Source organism: Apteryx mantelli, chromosome 1 (assembly GCF_036417845.1).
Source record: "Apteryx mantelli isolate bAptMan1 chromosome 1, bAptMan1.hap1, whole genome shotgun sequence".
NCBI lineage: Eukaryota > Metazoa > Chordata > Aves > Apterygiformes > Apterygidae > Apteryx > Apteryx mantelli.
In genome coordinates this window covers 182,711,553-182,732,277 of record NC_089978.1, presented here as the reverse complement: position 1 = coordinate 182,732,277, position 20,725 = coordinate 182,711,553, and the positions used below count along the sequence as shown (strand labels likewise).

Here is a 20,725-nt window from a genome sequence, read left to right as displayed (position 1 = left end):
CCGCGGGAGGAAGCGGCCGCTCCTCTGTCGCAACTTCCGGGAGCGGCTCGTGGGCTGGGCTCTGGGGCTGCGGGCGCGCGCTGCGCTTCTCGGGTGGGAGACGGTTGGCGGGGCCCCGGCGGTGGCGGCGGCGTCAGCGGCACCATGGTGAGTCCCGGGGCGGCAGGGCAGCTCCGCTCCGCGGACCCTCTCCCTCCCTGGCCGCGCTTTGTTCGGGGCGGTCGCGGCGCTCGCGCGGGGGTGGCCGTTAGGCCTGGAAGGTTCTAGAGCGCGCGCGGAGCGTCCGTTAGGGCGCGGCCGGGCAGGGCCAGGCGGGCTTGGGGGGCCCGTTGGGGGGGGACCTACCGCGGGGAGGCTCCCGGGGCCCGCGGCCGCCCGCAGGAGAGGCTCCCTCGGGCCGCCCGTGCTGGGCGTCCGCAGCATGGCTGACTTGGAGGCGGGCGGGAGGCCGTTTCTTTACTCCCCGCTGCTCCAGGAAGACCGGGAGAGGCAGCGCCGTGTGCCCAAGCGTGCTCTTAAAGGCCTCTGATGTGCTGAGAGCTGCCATCACGCTGTGCGGAGTCTCCCACCGCACCCTTGATAGCCGGTTATTTATTTATTTAATTAATTTGTTAAGATGGTGATGTAACAGACGTGAAGCCTGTAGCGAAAATCGGGTGCCGGTCACACAGCAAAGTAAAAGGCTCCTGAACTGTATTAAGGGGGCTGGGCGTTCACTCTTTTGGGGTTTCCTAACTTAGAAAGATCTCAAGGTGCTAAATAAGTACTAGTTTTTATTTTAGAGGCATATATTCGTTACTGCTTTAATAAAATTTGCATGGAGATGAAAAAATAAAAAAAAATCAGGTTTTGACACAAATATTAATGCACTCATGTGCTCAGTAACCAGATTTCTTCAATTCCACTGATTTTTAGTACCTTTGCTTTGTCTGGCTCTGATGTTGAGCCACACAGAATAAGCAATGCAGAGATTGCTATAAGGTAAGATACTGGTAAAAGCCTTTGAGGCTTGTAGATATTATCATCACGTAGCATCTGCAGCAGAAAACTTAAGAGAGCTCTCAGGTAGTCAGATCTCGCCAATTACTTGCTACCTGAGCAATGTAGGACAAGTGCTGGCAGGAAAGTCCTTTATTGTGTTGTAGGTCCTTCAGCAGAATTGGAGATCTATTTAGATCCTCTGTTGCTATCACAATCCTGATTTTGTCTTTTCTACTTTAAGAGATTGCAAGATAGATTTTTAGAAAGAGTCAAGGCCAATTTATATTGAGTATACTTTTTATCAAAACCAAATGGAGGAATACAGGAATAAATCATTTTAATAATGAAAATATTTTCTAGATTGTTAGTGCTTATGATGTGTTTTAAAAATGCAATGTTTTATTAAAGCTGAAAAGTATTCTGATGTTAACTCTTTTGTTTTAGGCATCCATTTCTCTTGCTCCTGTGAATATTTTCAAGGCAGGTGCAGATGAAGAAAAGGCAGAGACTGCTCGGTTGGTAAGTTCAATTCTCTAAGAAGCTGGCAAAACTTTGGGTAATTAAGCTTGATGTTTTCTACTATTAAGTGTTTTCAATTTATGGTGATGTGGAACTTCATCTGTCTGCTGTTGGTCTTGCTACATGCCTCTGAGCAGGAGATAGCAGAAGTAGGAGGAATGTTTTGTTTATACTGACAATTAGGAAAACTTGTAAGGGTTAAGAAATGAAGTAACCTATAGGTTTGATCAGAAGCTTGACATTCATTGGAAGGCTTTTCTTTGGGTCATGAGATGTGCTTTTATGATATCTGTGAAGATAATTATGTTTGGTCTAGTTATCAAAATGTAGCGATTAAAAAACTTGGAACCATACTCTGCTGAAAGGAGTGTGGCTGTGGGAGGGTTGGCTTAAGATATCCCCTTCAAAGTGATAGTCTGGCATTTACTTCTTGTCTTAAAGTAGAAATAAATCTTTTTCTAAGGTATACTTGTTTTCATTTCAGTCATCCTTTGTTGGTGCTATTGCTATTGGTGACCTGGTCAAGAGCACTCTGGGGCCTAAAGGCATGGTAAGATAGTTGCAAGTTCTCAGATGTCATATGTAAATATAGTATTAATAGTTACAGGTTGTTTTTCAAGCACTAATCTAAATCTTGCGTCTTGTAGGACAAGATTCTTTTAAGCACTGGAAGAGATAGTACAGTAACAGTGACCAATGATGGTGCAACCATCCTGAAAGCTATTGGAGTTGACAACCCAGCTGCAAAGGTCTTGGTTGGTGAGTTTCTAACTGCTTGTCATTGCTGTATTTTGGATTTCTCCATTGGCAGGTTGTTGTTTTTTTTTTTTTTTTTTTGGTAGTTGTCCTTAGAATAGGATTCTTCAAATAGTGTGAGAAATTGAAGGAAGGGGGAGAAGAATTCCTGAAGTAAGGATACCAAAATGTTGCAAGAGTTTCAGAACTCTGCAAGAATAAAATTGAGGTATATGCTGCTCTTGCAGAACTATTCTGACGTAGTGACATTGTTTTCCCTCAACCCTCATTTGTCTTAGGAGTCAGAAGGTACAAAGGCAGCTTTATGCCCAGCTTCCTTCACTAGGAAAACAGGAGCAAAAATGTACTGAGGTGCAGAGGTTCTCTCTGGTTCTCCCCAATTTAAATCTCTTCTTATTACCTAATTTACACTGTTCTCTGGACAGAGTTTACCCTTGTGATCAGCTGTCTTAATGTGCAAACAGTCCAGTTCTAATGATGAGCAGCACCCTGAGCAGTTCACTCTCAAGCTTCTTACTGATTTTGTGTTTGCTGAGTTCTTGTTTGTCAACAGTTTATGCGGCATATGTGGTTATCATATTCTGTGATCCTGTTTGTATACCTCAGAGCTTCTGTCTGGCCTTAGTTCCTTTGGATGACCTTCCTTAGGAATGGGGAGAGAGTAACTTCTGATTGATGGCAGGCCAAAACTGATGCCTAGGTTGCAAATGAAGAGCAGTAATTTGAAGGATGCTGAATTTGATTTTGTATCTCTAGTTGTTGGGTGGCTATAACTTGACAGCCTCTTTAAACTAGATAGAGAAGAAAAAAGAAGCTTGTTCCTAAGCTGATGCGAGATAAAAATATTTGTACTTAAAGCTGGTACTGTTGAGCATGGTATTTTGAATCAAAACGTGAATAGAGTTTTTTTGTTTTTTGTTTTTTTAAGATATGTCAAAAGTTCAAGATGATGAGGTTGGTGATGGAACTACATCTGTTACTGTGTTGGCAGCTGAGTTACTGAGGGTGATGTATTACAATTTTTCAGATATTTCTGTGTTTGGCAATGTAGTCCTGAGATATCAATAAGAGGCAATATCATTAATTGAAGTTTATGAAGAAAGTTCTAAGAACATAGCAAGACTTTTTACAGTGCCATTCAAATTGAGAGGAAAAAAAACCTTAAATATTGCCTTTTTCATCTTTTTGGTATTTTAAACTACATTCCTTGCTTTATTATTTATAACTTCACAACTTATTTTAACTTGGTACCTTTTTGAAAATTATTTTCTCTTCATTATGGAAGTGAAATACAAAAGTATCACTCTGTCACAGCTTACTTCTTGAATTTGCACTGAGCAGCATGCAGCACTGCTTAGTTTTGATGTTCAGTCATTTAAAATCCTTTTCCACAAAGTTAAGGAGGAAAAAAATGCGTGTTAAATGCTGCTCCTGTGTGCATGAGACATGAATTCATGTTGTTTATTTAAACAGTGCATGCTGAACACTGCCGAACTCTAAATTTGAAAATACTAGGAAAGAGACTTTGAAAGTGAGGGATTCTTATTAACATAGCTCTGACAGTAAATTTAGTGGCCACACTTCCTGAATCGAGATCAAGAGCATCTAAGAAGTGATTGTTCAACTTGATGAGTTCCTTGCAGAAAGGGAGTCTGAAGACTTTTTCCAACTGCCCCTTGAGTTGCAGGTATAAATGAACAGGAAATTGCTCTTAAACATGAAGTGAAAGATAACTGTTTATAAATACGTGTCTGGTTGCTATTCATATGACAGTTAAGATTTTTTTAATCAAAATTTCTAGAAGATATTCCAAGGGCAGATCATATTTGCCTAGATTGGAAAAACAGGCAATACGGTGACTAGAATATTCCCCCTTCCTTTTAGCTTTTTACTTTAATTGGATTGTTATAGCTGTCTGGCTTCTGTTTACATTCAGAATTTTCTGATTTCTCTGAAGTGTCTTTCCTAATTACTCTAAGTATATGATGGAAATAAAATAATTATAAATTTTATTTAAATAGGAGGCAGAATTACTGATTTCGAAGAAGATTCATCCTCAGACCATTATTGCAGGTTGGAGAGCAGCTACAAAAGCTTCAAGAGAGGCTCTTTTGAAAGCTGCTGTGGATCATGGGTTAGTAATATACATTTGCAATAGCTCTCTATGTAAACTGTTCAAGATTAAAACACTGGAGAGAATTATATAACATTGGGAAATTCCTGGTGTTGCTTTAAATAGTATAAAGGCTGAATATATGATGAGAAAAGTTAAAGAAAAAATGGCTTTTTTTCTTAGATGGACTGCAGAAGTGTTATGAAATTACTTAAAATTACTTCTGATGTACAGAAACATACAAACAATGACTTGCTCCCCAGAATAAAAATCTGAGCTGTTAATTTGTATTTCATACTCTGATTTTAAATGTGCTTATTTTCTTTATGCAGATGCCTTGAAAGCTCTTTAAAGCTGAGTGCAAAGGTTTTATTCTTAAAACAGTAAAACTACTTTCTTATTAAAATTATCCACCACAGATACCAATTCAGTAGTCCAATGCAAATGGTAGAATGTACTTTGAAGTGAGAGATTTTCTGGAAGTCTTGGCTAGAAATTGGTGGTACTTCTATACTATGTTATGTATTCGCAAGAACCTGGGAAGAAACAGTTCCTGATATTTGACTTAGTGAGCTGTGCAATTTCTTGTTCTATCCATGAGCAGAATAGATTTAAATGTGCTACCACATTTCGTAGTCATCTTGACATACAAGTTGATGACATCTTGACATACAAGTTGATGACATCTTGACATACAAGTTGATGACATCTTGACATACAAGTTGATGACATCTTGACATACAAGTTGATGATAGAATTTATCATGGTATTTGACCAAACTGGCAAAAATCAGGTACATTTTCCAAAGTCATTGCAAGACTAAATTGTTACTATTTGTTGTTACTTGTCATTGTTTTAATGACATATTATTTTGACAAAAACAGGTTAAAATATAAAACAAATTTCAAAAAATATTCCATCTGTGACTTCTCCAGCTTCAAAATGAGTATGGATGTTACTTTTGCAAAGTGTTTGAAATTATGTTAAACTAGTCAGTGTAAATAACTTTGACTCATATGCATGAGAAATGCAGATGTCAAAATGTCATCCATTAACTATATACATATGCTTATATATGACTTTTAACTAGCAGGAAATAAACCTCTTTTCACAAGGAACTTCTAATTGAACTCATATCTCAAATAGTAGCTTATGTTCTGAGACACTGGGGGAATTCTCTATATCATTCCTCAAAGTGGATTATGATACAGATAGATGTAGCTTAGAAAAAGCAGAGGGAGATTTCACAGTGATAGATTAATGGTAGCTAAGGCTTTAAGAGTTTCCAGTTTAATTGTTCTCACTTTATTTTAGTGATGATGAAGTGAAATTCCGTGAAGATTTGATGAACATTGCAGGAACTACTCTTTCCTCAAAATTACTTACTCATCATAAAGATCACTTTGTCAAGCTAGCTGTAGAAGCTGTTCTTAGGTTGAAAGGTTCTGGTAATTTGGAAGCTATCCATGTTATCAAGAAACTTGGTGGAAGTTTGGCTGATTCTTACTTAGATGAAGGTAAGTCTTTTTATGTTGGCTAATAGCGCACTTTAAAAATGAAACAGTTACACATCTGTATACAAATTTTTTCAGGAAATGTTGCTACATTATTATTAAGTTGAATAATCAATATGAGTTTTTGTAATAATTTAGATGAACTATTCTTCTTTAATTTGAAGTCTTATAAGATCTTTCTACTACTACAGGCTTTTTACTTGACAAGAAGATTGGTGTAAATCAACCAAAAAGAATTGAAAATGCAAAGATTCTTATTGCAAATACTGGTATGGATACAGATAAGATTAAGGTGTGTGATGGAATCACTATTTTGAAACAACTTTTTGTAAAAGGAATTTAATTTTTAGACTAAACTCTTTGTTTTCTTCAATTTAGATTTTTGGCTCTCGGGTTAGAGTGGACTCTACAGCAAAGGTAGCAGAAATAGAACAGGCAGAAAAAGAAAAAATGAAGGAGAAGGTAGAGCGTATTCTTAAGCATGGAATAAACTGTTTTATTAACAGGTATGCATTTCCTTGGAAAGGGGGTAGAGTTTATAATGCAGTTACAAAGTAGCAAGATTTTAATGTTGTGTGAGTGTGAAGAACATTTTTTATTCCTGTATCTCTAAAATGGTGTCCTATGTAACGAGTAATGATTGATTCACTTCGGTGAGGCCGGTATTTCTTTCTGTGCTTCCCATAACCCCCACTTCCCCCTTTTTTTTCTAATGGTATTAGTTAATTAGGGGTCTGTGCTTAACCCAGCTGAAAGCTCAGTGTAAAGGAAGCAATGTCACCATGCTTTTATGCTAACTTATTTATTCAGTTATAAATACCAGCAGCATTACCCACACCTCCCTTTTAGGAGGGAAATTGATACCGAAAGAGTCTGTGCTGCTGAATGCACTTAGTTCAGATTGATCCTGCTATGTTTTATGCTGCATTAAAATGCTGGTGCTGGAGTACTGCTCCAAATTCCAGAGGGTTTCAGAGGCCTCTGTGCTTCCTGCCATGAACCTTCTCCAGACTACTTTGGAAGTATGGAAGATAACCATTTTAAGGATTCTTTCAGCTCACAAGAAATGTCAAAATCCAAGTGGTCTATTTTTATCAGCAGTATACTTCTCTATTAAAATATCACAGTGCAAAAAAGCCTTTGGTTATTTAATGATGTGAGAAATACTTCTGCCTTTCAGTAATTTGCATCTGAATGAAAACTACCATACATACGGGCAGCTTTGACGCTTGGTGGTTCAAGTGTGTAGTCTACTAGGAAGCTGATTAGCTAGCACCATACCAAAGGATATAGGAATTGTAAGAATAGCATTGTTTTCCACAGTAGCAAAGATTTACTTTTTCAGGACATAGTGTATCTTATAACCCATCTTCAAAATCTGTGTTAAATATTTGTGAGAACTACTACTCACTTCTGGATCTTATAATCCCTCCGTGTCATGTTTCACATACGTTTCCTTCAAGTGTAGGTAAAACCAGTATCCATCCAGTGGACATGGTGCAAATATAAAGGAGTCAGTAGTCCTATAGTTAAACAGATGGAAGAATCCTTTGAGACAGGCAAAAAAAATTGTAGCTCCCTCCCTGTCATCTAGTGTGCTTGCAATACAGGTGGTTGTCCTAAGGAAAATAGAGTAGCAGTCAGTTATTGTAGCGAGGCTGGTAGCAGTCCAATTAGGTTGACTCTGACTTTCAGATTTAGTCATTTGTTTACAGATAAATTGACCTCTGCTTCTAGGCGTACTCTAGATCCAGCTCTGGATCTGATACTGTAAGTGTTAGCCAGTTAAATACCATTGATGAGATGCTTGATGGCAGTCAAGCCTGTGGATCCATATTAGGAAGAATCTTCACTGTTTTTACCCAGCAATCCCAGTTGTCTCCTTTGAAGATAGATCGAAAGCATCTTTTTTTTGAGAGGTGATATTTCTCAGCTCCCACTGAGTCTCCACAACACTCTCAATCTCTAATTTGGAAAGGAAAAAATAATTTGGCATATTCCTTCTAAATGGCTATTGACCCTGCTTTGGGTGGCTACTTTGTGCTAGAGAGAGTGCAATACATATTAATAAAGATATATTTTGATATATAAATAGAGAAGCACACACTCTCTATGATCTGCTGTCTGTATATATTCCAAGACTGGAATTTGTTGTTCCTGTAGTCTGTACTGTTTGGATTTCGTATTGGTGAAGGAATTACAGATGTTGCTTTTCACATTGTAGTGCACCTGGTTAGAATAGGCAACTAAGTGCCCGCTAGGCACTTATGATCAAAGGACTTGGATTTTAAAGCATATGGGTCCATGTGTAGTGGCAGAGTGTCTTCAGGGGCAGTGTATTTCAAAGAACAATAGCTGTTTTTTAGTTTAATATGTTTTCCTGTCACTGCTGTTTGTTTCTGTGTAGAGTGACTTTTTCTGCGTGGCAGGTGCCTCGCATGTTGACTGCTTCTGTCACTTCTAGAAGTCTGACAAGGGATATGTTTCTGAGAATTAGGTAGATATCCTTTGTTACGGTGGTATTTTAAAAGGTTTGTTCTTTGTGTAACGTGAACATGTGCCTATGTTTTAATTGTAGACAGCTGATTTACAACTACCCTGAACAGCTCTTTGGGGCTGCTGGCGTTATGGCTATTGAACATGCAGACTTTGCTGGTGTAGAACGTCTGGCTCTTGTTACAGGTATGGAGACTATGTTGTAGTACAAAATTGGAGAAGTCATGTTATTTGTTGATCTCTAGTAAATATTAATGCTTGATTGACTAGTTTGTACTTTCTTTTAACAGTTAAGCAAATCTGTGAATGTGAAAAGGGCTTAGAATGAGCTTTACTTTACAGAACTTTGAAGTACAGACATAAATAGAAGACCCTATGAAGCTGACCGAGAGTAACTGAAATTATTTTGTTGATTTAACAGCTATTATATAAATTTCAGTACTACTTCAGCAGCAGTTAGCTCATTTTCTGTCTTCAGTATTATACTTTACATTTGAAATGTTCATTTTGAAAATACTTATTTTCAGATAAATCCCTGCTTGATAAACTACAAAAATGTTTGCTTTCTAGGGGATAAGATGAAACTTAGGAAATGTAAGTTAACACATCTACAGGTTCATTAATACCATTTTGATATAAATGCAGGTTGTTGGATTGTAACAATAGAGAAGACTAAAGAGTCATCCTGTGTTAAAAGTTTGAGGTAGACTTCAAATAACATGGGTGATTGTAGGATATTTTTAGTAGTGGTCAGTGTTAATGTGACTCTAGTAGCTAGTGAAAATGAAATGTCTTCTGGAAGGCTGCAAGTGATTCTAGTTGCCTAAGTTACTTTGCAGTAGTTAACTGGAACATAATCAAAACCTGATTACTACTGTAATCACAAGAATAGAGAATTTGCTTTGTAGGGAGAAAGAAAAAGATACTGGCTAGCTTAGCTTAGCAAAATTAAAGTTGCGGTTTTGTGTAACTGTCTGTAGGCAAATTGACACAGGGAAATGCTTCAGTGAGAGGAACATTGCTTATGCTCAAACAGTTCAAAACATTTTATAGGCAGAGCAGGTGGACTGTATTGGATCGCGTAGTATAGTTGAAAAAAATCGGACAAGCTTTTAAGCACAAATTCTCTCTCTACCTGCAAATATTGTCTTGCCTTAGACCACTACAACTACAGGAATACTGCAAGCTAATGTGGAATGAATGTATGTAGACTGGGAATTAATTCATGTAAGTGGTCTTCTAATGGGGAGAGTGAAGTATTAGAACAATATTCCATTCAGAGACAGTTTGCTCTTTCTAATATCCTCTTTGTTTACAATATGGGAGTTGATCAATTTATGAATAGCATGCAGTGGGGCTGCTATAACATGCCACCGGACTCTTGATTCAGGACAGTCTTTTTCAGCCACATAGTCGAGCAAACAAAATGAATGCTGGCACAAACCTAAGTTTAAAAACATGCAAGTTTAATTTAGTATTTTATAAGTACTTCAACTGTATATACTGTTAAAAGTTTAAACAGATCTTGTTCATTTACATTTCAGTATTGGTAAATATCAACACAATCTCTTATCCAGAGAGACCTCAACAGCATTATAGCTTTTGTAGTTTTTATGACATAAAACAAAACACTGACATTTTAAGGACTTGTAAACAACAGTATGTTACTAGTGTCTTATGCTGACATTGGAAAAACTTGGCTTATCAGTATCGTTACCTTTAAATTTATTTTTAGGCAATTACGCAGATGATTTTATTTTCATTAGATTTTGGTTTTTTGGTTAGTCCCTGCCTCAGTGGATGCTTTCATCTTGAGCTTATTGACTATAGTATGATGTTACATTTGTAGGTGGTGAAATCGCATCCACCTTTGATCATCCTGAGCTAGTAAAACTAGGAAGTTGCAAGCTTATTGAAGAAGTCATGATTGGAGAAGATAAACTCATTCATTTCTCTGGAGTGGCTATGGGTAAGTGTCTTACCATTAATGGCACATTGCAACATTTGTGTTACCCTACATTTACACTGTTCAGTTACCAAGTTGACTTAAGAAATTTGTAATGATTCATATAATCATTCTTATTAAAGCCTTACTCTGTAATAAAACATTAATCCTGCAAAGATGTATGTTCTTAGTTAATTTTTTTCATTTACATAACATTATACTTATGCATAAACATTTGTAAGGATAGTATCCAAAATTTCTGTTCTTCACGTTTGTCTTGTTAGATTAAATTGGCAGGAAAAGTAGCAACCTGTCATACTTAAGAATTTCATAGCTTGTTGTTCTGGTATGTGACAATACTGTAAGTTTCCAGGGGTTTGCTTTGAGATAACATTTTCATTTTCTATTAAAGAAGGTATTCTGCAGCAGTTCATTGATATAAACAGTAGTGTAGTGTAAGTTGTTTCTTTCTCCCTGCGAAATGTCATCATGCTTTTTTTTCCCCAGATTTATCTGTCTACATAAAACTTGACTGCAGTGATAGTAAAACAAATGCTTTGCGATAGCCTCTTTCTGTGTCTCGTCAAACTCTTGGTCCGTCTTTGTTGAAGTAATTTTTAAAAATCTTTTTGCACTGGACTTTTTTAGGTGAAGCTTGCACCATAGTTCTGCGTGGAGCAACACAACAGATTCTAGATGAAGCAGAGAGATCTTTGCATGATGCTCTCTGTGTTCTTGCCCAGACCGTGAAGGACACTAGAACTGTTTATGGTGGAGGTGAATATTAACATACTTTATACTTTGTACATGTTATATGTTTTGTATTACTGTTCAAGTCAGATATAAAACACTGGTGTGTCTTCAATGAATAGGTTGTTCTGAGATGCTGATGGCTAATGCTGTTGCAGAACTTGCCATCAGAACACCTGGCAAAGAATCTGTTGCAATGGAGTCTTTTGCAAAGGCTTTGAGAATGGTAAGTTTGTTTTAATCAAACTGCTGAAAGAACAGACATAAAGTTTCAAGAGCTGATTATTTACTAACTTCTGGCATCAAATAGTTGCTTCGCTTTCAAACTTCTGGTTTTCTAGTAAGTAAAATTTAGCAATATATCTTGGGTGAGGAATGGGAAAAAATTGCCTCTTTTTAAAGAAAAAGAGTGGTATTTTAATAATTAAGTATATTATAGAATTCTCAATGTTTACTTGTTAGCCCTCTTCTACTTCTCTGTGTGCACAGTCAAAAGAGCAGCAGAAATAGCACATACAAATCTCAGCTGATTTACTTGACTGCTGATGTATTTGACTACTGACTTAGGGAGAAAAGAGCAACCCTTTGATTTTTACTCATGTTCTTGTATTGATACTCTAGTACTATTTGATTGTATTCATGCTCTAATACTATCTAGAAGTTTCTAGACTTGAATTGATGATTGCATCTTAGTTGGAAATAAAGTATTGCAAGAAAAAAAAATGCTTATAGTGTGCTAACAGACTGCCAATTTGAAGAAAAATTGCCATTCAGTTTTCCTGTTTAAATTAGAGAAAACCTTTCTTAGGAAATGAAAGTGCATAGGAAAATTTCATAGGGAATTATTACCTCTTCAGTCAGTGTGTGCAATTTGCATATGCAGTTTGCACAGGTGTCGCCTAGACAGTGAGCAGAATGATCTGGTGGTTAATACTTGCCAGCAAGGTAATGTTCTTAAAATGAAACAAGTTCTTCATTTCTAGTCTGAAATGATAAATGAAGAGACACTTTTCTTTCTGCCCATGTAAAACTGAGTGACAAATCTGCTCATGTGCTTTTGTCCTCAGCTACAGTGTAACTATGCCTTAAACAAAAGGGAATAACATGCTTAGAAAGGCAGTTTGATAGGTTTTTCTAACTTCTGATCACTGTAACAGATCATCTGCCATGTTTTTGAAACTTACTGTTCTTAAAAGTGAATAGTAAACTAGTAATAGCAAAGTATATATTTCATGTTTCATGCAGGGATAGTAAGTAGTAAGGCATAGTAATTAATAAATGTATTTATCCCCTTAGATCCCGACAATCATAGCTGATAATGCTGGCTATGACAGTGCAGATCTGGTTGCTCAGCTCAGAGCTGCTCACAGTGAAGGGAAAATGACTTACGGACTTGGTAAGTAGCTTGATATTACTTGGATTGGATTGGTATTTGGTGTGGATTAGGCTCCTTAAACTTTGTCACATCTGTTTCATTGATGCATTCAGCTGGAAGAACTGAATACATTAATGCTGCAGTGCAGACTTTCTTCTGTGTTCTTTTAAAGTCTATATTATCCAGTGGCACTCCCATTACTCTGAGTCTTTTTTTTTTTCTTTAATTCATTTTGTTTTCTGGGAAATAGAAATCTTTGCATATAAGTTAAATTTCTTCCTTGAAACAATTTTGGCCTTATGTCAGTGCTGTGATTCAATTACTACTCTGGTGAACAAGATCAAATAATGTCAGAAAGTGATGGTAAAAAGAAGATGAACTATTTGTATAAACTGGAAATTTCTGTTGCTGTAGTCAATAACTTTGTAATTTATTGCTTGAAATAGCAATAAATGCTTGAAAGGAACTGTTATGGTAAAGAATTTACTACCTCAAGTTCATATATTACATGAGGCCTAAAGAGCTTAAGTGGTAGATGTGTTTCATATTGAACAGAAGTTTCAGGTTGTATTCAGTCACTTTTGCTTGCTTGTGTAACAATGTGGTGATGCAGACATTTATGTTAGTTCTGTTTGCTTTGCATAGAATGTAACCATCCAAACTGTTATATTCCTTTATCGTTTTTGAAGAGGAAGATTTCCACCTGTGAAACCAATTGCTTTAATTACTTTGAGTCTAGTTATATGGAGTTCAAAAAGAAAGGCATTGATTGAAAAATAACCTTCAGGAAAAAGTTGGGGGGAGTGGCTATACCTAAAGAAACAGTGCTGAGAGTCCTGTTGGGATCTTCTCTCTTCTTCCCAGGGTTATGAAGTTTTTGACATTAAATCTTTGTATGCAATTGCAACAAGATAAGCTTAAATCATTAACCTTCAGGTGAAAGGTATTTAGACCTTGTTTAATTTTCCCCCTACTATCAATATGGTTCATTTGAGCAGGAAAGCTATCATACTGTCAAGTTTTTTAAATTTTCTTAAAAACAAACACACACAAAAACCCCATAATGTCTCTCTCTCTTTAAAGATATGAAAGAGGGTGTCATTGGAGACATGGCAGTCTTGGGAGTAACAGAAAGTTTCCAAGTCAAGAGACAAGTTTTGCTGAGCGCAGCTGAAGCAGCAGAAATGATTCTTCGCGTAGATGACATTATTAAAGCAGCACCCAGGTATTACTAGAGTATCTATATTAGTCAATTATAATTCTATTAGAATGACCTTCTGTGAAAAAGTAACTGTGCAGAAAAGTCTTGTTTAAAAATACTTTATTTGAAATGAATACTCATCTCTAACATGCTAACATTCATTTTATAATTGTTTTGCGTTATGCATTAACAGTATGAACAGACTTTCAGAGCCAGTAGCATGTTTAAATTAGCATGCCCAAGCCATGCCTAGTTAATCTTCAGTCACCAGCTACTCATGTGCCATAGGTAGTACCCAAGTATCTGCCAAAGTGAATTCTGGCTGAGCAAAATGTAAGGTGGCGCTTTTTTTTTTTTTTTTTTTTTTTTGGTCCTTTTTTTTCTTTTTAAAGTGGGGGGTGGTGGTAGTTAAATGCCCAGCTGCTTCTGAAGTGAATCTGTGGCTAAAACAAAAATCCATTTGTTATAAATTAGGTTTGTGAAGAAATTCCACTTGTGAGCAGGTTATGTGTGCTCCATGTGTGCCTGCTACGAGATAGTTTTCACTGTTTAAATCTTTTTTTTTTTTTTAACGTGGTCAGAGCTGGTGTATAGCTTTGAGAGAATACTGCCTTTTGTGATGTGAAATAAACCTAGCATTGAATGTAAAATATGAACTAAAAAAAAAAAAATTAGTGGGAGAGAATGACAGGTGGACATCAGTGGGAGGAAAACATTCTGATTTTTCTTTTTCTCCCTAGAAAACGTGTGCCAGACCATCGCCCATGTTAAATTTTCTTCAATGCCTGATGATGTGTGGACCAGATCTCGCCTAGTAATTTTTTTAAAATGATCTAGTTCTTGTGAGGCTATGGAACAGAAGCTTAAGATGAGCATCTCCATCAGTAGCATGAAGTGACAGTTTTCTGTTGATTTTAAATTATTTCAGTTTGTGTTGTGGGGAGGATTCACTTTCAAATAAAACATGGGTTTATACCACCCTGTTTCTTCTGTTCCTTTCTGGGTTCCACTTAAAATGAACTGAAATTAAAAAAAAAACAACAGATTCATCAGTCGTCTTTGTCTTTGTGTAAAAGTGTAATTTCATTGGAGAAGTGACAGTGCATATCCTCAGTCTTGAGATATTTCAAACTGTGATCAGGCAAGTCAGTGCAAATGATGTCTTCTCAAGTTAAAGTACATGCTTTTGTAGTTGCCTATTTTATGTTAACTTGGTTCATTTTGTATCTGCAACATGTTCCAGTCCTGACTGTATGGGTTTTGAGCTGGGATCCTAGAAATAGGCTCTAGTAAGTTATATGTTATCCTTTGTGGTGATACTGAAGTATTACTCCTTTTTTGATGATGAAAGGAAGATAAAAAGCTAAAGACGGACATTAGTCAATGTCCAGAACTACAACTCAAGTGATTTTAAAGCTTTCTGCATCATGAATTAGTATGTTTAAGGAGACAAGAGTTCTGCTGGGGAGTTTTGAGAGGAAGATACAGCTTGGGGAAAAATACCAGTGTCCTGGGTTGAACTAAGGAGTCCACGTGTTTGTTTTCAGTGCAGTCTACTAGATATTGCACTCAGACTAGCTGTCTTTACAAAAATCTATTATTATGATAGAATGGCAGTTAGTGGAAATTGTACTAGGCTGCACTGCATCTCCCCCATCCCTCTTTTCTTTTTTTTTTTTTTTTTGTCTCTCATCAAACATATCCTGGTATTGATGGTTTTCCGTGTCTGTTGTGACCTGTCTTTATATTCTCATTCCAGTAGCTGCTGCAAAGGCAACATGTCTTTTAACTGGACTAATTTCTTTATACTCGGATCATCAGGAGGCCCATGATTTCTGCTGCAGTTTTCATTTAGATTCTCAATGATAGTTGTAAGCAGCAACAAGTGGAGGTGCCCCTGTCTGTATGGTAACATGTAGAGAGGGGCTAACTGGGCAATATGACCCGTCTGGCTGTTCCAAGTGTAAAGCAGCACCTTGATGAATAGCGGGAAGGCCGCCAAAGCAGGAAGATTAATTTCACATCAAGAAAGTATCTTTGTAAAAATTTTTTCCCTTAGGCTTCCTGAAATGAAGAGAATCAGCTTCCGAACTCTCAAAATAGGCTCTCTTCAAACTACCAAAAATGACAATACTGTCTTTAAGAGTACTGCATTAAATATAAATTATTAAAAAGCAGGTGAAAGCACATTCTTTCCTCACCTCCAAGATAAGTAAGAGTACCATGTCCTTTAGGAAATGAAACATTGAATTTTGATGTTTAAAAAACAAACAAAAAAGCAAAACTCTTATCCTGTTGAATAATTTTCCTTTGTTGAAAGAAATAGTTTGTTGGAACAGGATTAGGTAAAGAATCTGAAAAGAGGTAAATTGGTAAATCCCAAAGAAAGATGGTTAAACTCAGCAAGACTAGTACAATTTACTTAATTTAATGAATAGTAAGTACATCACATGGGTGCCAGCCAGATCCAAATTCAGATTTCACTTAACAAGACAAGTGCTAACAGAGTTTATGTATTTCAAGATAATTTTTCAAAGAATGTAAATGACATTAAGCAGTCACAAACGCACTGAATCAAACCTTTTATGGGAAGTCAGCTGTCACTTTTGCATGCTGTGGTGGTAAGAAAGTTCGCCCTGCCAAATGAGGGAAAGGGAAAAGTGGCTGTTCTGCTCCACTCAGGGCTACCTACCCTTTTTAAAAAAGCTGTCTTTTACTAAGCTGAATGCTCAGTGCTATGGAATGAAAACCTAAAAATGTCAAGTCATTTTGAGCTAGATTACTATTCTGTATTACTCCAATATAGCCTTTTTTTTTTTTTTTTTAAAGGGTATAAACATGCTCTGTGCATCTCCAAGGAAATCCAAACACATCTCAGTTTTGTAAGCTAGAGAAATGCCCTGCTGAAGTCAACTCAGTAAAGATTGGCTGAACTTCCTCTTCCATGCAAGTTTGTAAGAGCAGGCTCCCAGTCTTAGGTGTTATTCATGCAAGTTTACCTTTGCAGCTCTTGCAGTTTTTCCATTTTAGTCAGCTTTTGATTTTCTTCTTTGCTACTGTATGAAAGTTTGGCATGTATAGCTGTCTTTACAGGCAGTGTTAGTGGTTATAAAAATACTAGCAAAAAAGCCTCTAGCTTTCCTCATAATCATTTTAAATATTACTTGGTGATAATGAAACGATACCGATCACACGTTTTCCAGAAAGAAGATAGCAGCTGTAAGAAGAGAGCTTGCTGGTACGTGCTGTTCTCTGGATAGTGCAGCCAGGGCTCCACAAGCATTTCCCACGCCATAGGAAGGGAAACTTTCATGCAGTTATTTCTGCTGCTGCTTTTCAAATTGAAGTCACTTGAGATGCATGCTGTGGGTTAAAGCTGCGCCTCAGCAGTGAGTTCTGCGCCTTGTAATCGCCTTCGACAGTGGCTTCCAGCTGGGCTTGGGCACCTCAGCAAGGTGGAGGAGGAAGAGCGAGTCCATGGGCTACTTCTGGTGAAGAAAAGCAAGTCTGGATGGGGTCTGTACAGTCCATCCAAAACACTGGGAAGTATCGAAATGGGGTCTTCATCTCTACTGCAAGCTCTTAGTGGTCCCCACATGGCAGAAGGGGGCAAAGGGAGTAAGTCTTGGCTCTAGAGAAAGAGTGCTGGGTGCTGTGCCATAAGGGGGTGTCTGTAAAAGAGAGTTTTGCTGTTACCTAGCTCTAAACCGTTGCACCTACCCTGAAGACTAGCCAGGTGGCATATTGCTCTCTAGATACAAGCAAGCGAGGGAGCAGTAGTTTGGGCGGCGTTGTGGGTGCGTTGCCCCCTTTGCCAACAGCGTTAGCAAGGCTCTGCCTCCAGCTCGGGCTTGTTGGTGGGAGGCGGCAGCGGCATGTCTTCGGGCGTGATGTCTACCAATGCCCCAGACCGCTTGCGAGGCTCAGGGCTCTCTTCTGACCACCTCCCCACCCTGCGCACCCCTTTGGCCACTTTGGGTGCGTTCCGACAGGGGTTGTGGTCATAGATCACCAGCTTCAGGCTGGGGAGGTGAGCCAGGCTGGGGAAGTACCGGATGGTGTTGCGGTCCACGTCGATCACCTCCAGAAAAGGCATGTGCAGGAGCACGGGGGGGAACTCGGACAGCAGGTTGCCCGAGAGCCAGATGGTGCGCAGCTCCTGCAGGCACCGCAGCTGGCTGGGGAGCGCGCGCAGCGCGTTGGAGCCGGCATGGAGGGTCTTGAGGAGGCTGAGCTCGCACACCACCTCAGGCAGGTACTGCAGGCAGTTGGACTCGATCCAGAGGGTCTTGAGGTTCTGCAAGAGCCGGAGCTCGAAGGGCAGGTTGCAGAGCTTGTTGTTGCCCAAGTAGAGGATGCACAGCTGCTTCAGCGTGCACACAACCAGGGGCAGCGCTTTGAAGTTGTTGAAGTCCAGCGCCAGGATCTGTAGGTTTTGCAACTGCTCCAGCTCGGGGGGCAAATGGTTCAGGTTGTTGTCACTCAGGTATAGCTTGACCAGTTCTCTAAAAGAGCAAATGTGCAGAGGTAGCCTTCTCAGCTGCCTGCCGCTCAGATCCACCATTTTATCCACGGGCATCTCTTTTAGGTCTTCCAGGAGGTACTTCTGGCACTTGTTGGAAGGCACAAAAGCAACAATCGCCTTCAGACTATTGCCCATCCTGGAAGTTTCTTTGTTCAGAAATCCCTGGGGCTGCAAGGGACAGGGGGCCCTCCCTGGCTGTCTCCTGTTGTGCACTGGTCTGCTGGTGCCTCCTTCTTCCCAATATAAGGCTCTGTTTACATGGCACCAGCCATTAATCTCAAGGGCTCTGAAATGTTTCTGATAACCAAATGAGTGTTTGGTGATGGGGATTACAGACATCATGAGTTAGAGTACAGGTCTCCCTCTCTTGCTCACACACAGTCTCGCTCCCTCCCCTTCCGCCCCCTCTGCTCACTCAGAAAACCAGTCCTCTTCCTGCACGCTATAGATGTTCTCAAATTTTGCCCCACATAGTTTCCCAGATGCCCCCATCGCTCACCTTTTGCTATGGTTATGCTGTCTGTGCAGCTGGTACCACCTGTGGGGATTGGCTAAAGAAAGTAAACATCACCGAAGACTGAATTTTTAAACTTAAATGTTTAGCTTTAATTAAACTTTAAGCGGAAATGTCAGATGTAATCTAATTGTTGTTTAAATTATCTGTCAAGACTTGACTAACTTTCCACATGAGAGGCACTTATATGGATTGACTTTGCAAGGTGCCAAATACATAATTTATCAATGTAACTTGCCACCCAGTACATATCTTAAAGGTTTAACACAAATACTTGGCAAACTGCTATCTTTAGCTGCTCTAGTATTTATGTTCCTAATTTAACTGTGTTTACTATAGCACCTGGCTCTCTTAACTGTGCAGGGCCTTTTTCATTAGATTATGTTTTGCTTCTTATCTGAATCCCAGTTTAATACATTCACTAGCATAACCTGCCAAGGCTGTTCTCCTGCCGCCTTCTGCCTGTGCTACCGCAATTCCCACCTCCATACTTACCTGGCAAGAAGCTGCCCTGGATTTAATTACATCAAGATTCGCACTTTTAGTTACGACTATTTAGATGCAACTGTGCCACGGAGACTGTTCTCCTGTTCCTTTCTGCCAGACCCATGCTGCTCAGGGCGTGAGCACCTCTTTTCGAGGAGACGCTGTCAGTGCATAGACATCTTTGCAGACTTTGACCTCCGGAGCTGCTGCTGCTGCTTTCAAGCTTTCTTGTGGCTTATCCCACCTGTGTCTCCGCCTTTGCTCTCTCCAGATCTTTGGATTTCAGAGTTGGCAGAGCGTTTAACAGTGAAATAGTCTTTCCAGCTGTGGCTATCTCCTTTGATATCTGCAGCTCAATGCTGTCATTTTCCACACTTACCATAGTTCTGGAAGGATATTTTCTTCAAACACCCTGCAGCTGGTTTCCAAGAGTTAGGCACTACATACTCAAAATACATGATTGCCAAGAGCCACATATACTTGGAAAAATAACAGGCAGAACAAACAGAAGATTGAGAAAAAGGCAGTATTAAACAGTTAAGGTGGCCTCATGATTTCCGGCCAAATCTGACAACACAGAGCTCTACTACTATCGCTGCGGAGGAGCGACATTGAAAATACTCTAGCTACAAAATGTAGGATGTACCGTATGTATAGCATGCCAGCAATAAGAGTCAGTTTGCAGGGAACAAGCTTCAGAGAGTAGCCACCTTTTTAATACTGTAACACAGTACACCCTTTCAGAGGACTACCATAAGGAACGTGTGCTATTTCTGGATTTCACAGCAATTACCCTAAAATGTGTTCTGATTTTTAAGAAAATATTCTTATGGGCCTCAGCAGGCTTTTGTATTTGTTTCCATTTCTAAGAAGCTGTGGCGCCCTTTAAAGACAAGGTTGCCTGCCCTATTAAGACGCTGTGTACCAGAGACATGAAAAAGCAAACATGTTTGGCATAAACAATAAAGACTGAACGGTAGAATGTACATCCAGGACAAAAACATGCCCCTTAGACAGATAGCCTGCTGATTAGTGAAACTTCTACACTTCAGATAAATCTCTCTTACGGATCCTCTGCATTGTAGTTTAATCATTATTCCAGCTTATCAGAAAAAGTCACAATGACCTTTTGCTGTTGCATTTTGTACCTCTGTTGGCTAAATGAAAATCTGTTTGCAACACACTGTGAGATCACAGTATTTGGGAAAAAATAACCTTCATGCTGGTGGGATAATAAAGGGCTGCATCTGCAATAAAATGAACCGTCTTGATGCTTCTGAGAATTAGTGACTCAATGGAGGACACAAGGCAAAACCAGCCCCTTCTGTAGACCCAGTGCAGTATTTTGAAAGTCACTCCATGTCTTCCGAGTTATCCCTGGTGCCCTACAACATGAGTCTGAACGACTTCCGAGAAGCATTTGTGGCATTTGAGGAAAAGTTCAGGAGATAAAGGCACTCAGCACAGCCATTGTCTTGCTCTTGTCAAAGCGACATTGCCGTAGCAGAGGGCATGGCATCTGCTCTGCTTTGTGCGAGGGGGTTTGGGTA

At 39.0% G+C, this 20,725-nt stretch overlaps 2 protein-coding genes across 2 annotated transcripts; one reads left to right on the top strand and one right to left on the bottom strand.

Annotated features, from left to right (window-relative positions):
- Window positions 1-42: 42 nt before the first annotated feature.
- Window positions 43-14,628, top strand: CCT2 (chaperonin containing TCP1 subunit 2). Its single transcript, XM_067313493.1, has 16 exons — window positions 43-147; window positions 1,426-1,500; window positions 1,985-2,050; window positions 2,148-2,259; window positions 3,185-3,261; window positions 4,278-4,390; window positions 5,684-5,886; window positions 6,075-6,175; window positions 6,262-6,389; window positions 8,462-8,565; window positions 10,229-10,348; window positions 10,973-11,101; window positions 11,197-11,300; window positions 12,371-12,470; window positions 13,533-13,674; window positions 14,391-14,628. Exons 1-16 carry the CDS (start codon window positions 145-147, stop codon window positions 14,419-14,421), a joined length of 1,608 nt encoding a protein of 535 aa, XP_067169594.1. The 5' UTR covers window positions 43-144; the 3' UTR covers window positions 14,422-14,628.
- A 2,845-nt stretch (window positions 14,629-17,473) lies between these two features.
- On the bottom strand, window positions 17,474-18,310 carry LRRC10 (leucine rich repeat containing 10). Its single transcript, XM_013947403.2, has one exon. The coding sequence runs from the start codon at window positions 18,308-18,310 to the stop codon at window positions 17,474-17,476; it is 837 nt and encodes a 278-aa protein (XP_013802857.2).
- Between the last annotated feature and the right edge of the window lie 2,415 nt (window positions 18,311-20,725).

What these genes read in the sequence shown, in the direction of transcription:
- CCT2 (XM_067313493.1), top strand. An exon ending in TAGAACTGTTTATGGTGGAG is followed by an intron (nt 11,102 to 11,196) that starts GTGAATATTAAC and finishes TTCAATGAATAG; the next exon opens with GTTGTTCTGAGATGCTGATG. An exon ending in GAAAATGACTTACGGACTTG is followed by an intron (nt 12,471 to 13,532) that starts GTAAGTAGCTTG and finishes CTCTCTTTAAAG; the next exon opens with ATATGAAAGAGGGTGTCATT.
- LRRC10 (XM_013947403.2), bottom strand. Translation starts at nt 18,310, where the DNA reads ATGGGCAATAGTCTGAAGGCGATTGTTGCTTTTGTGCCTTCCAACAAG.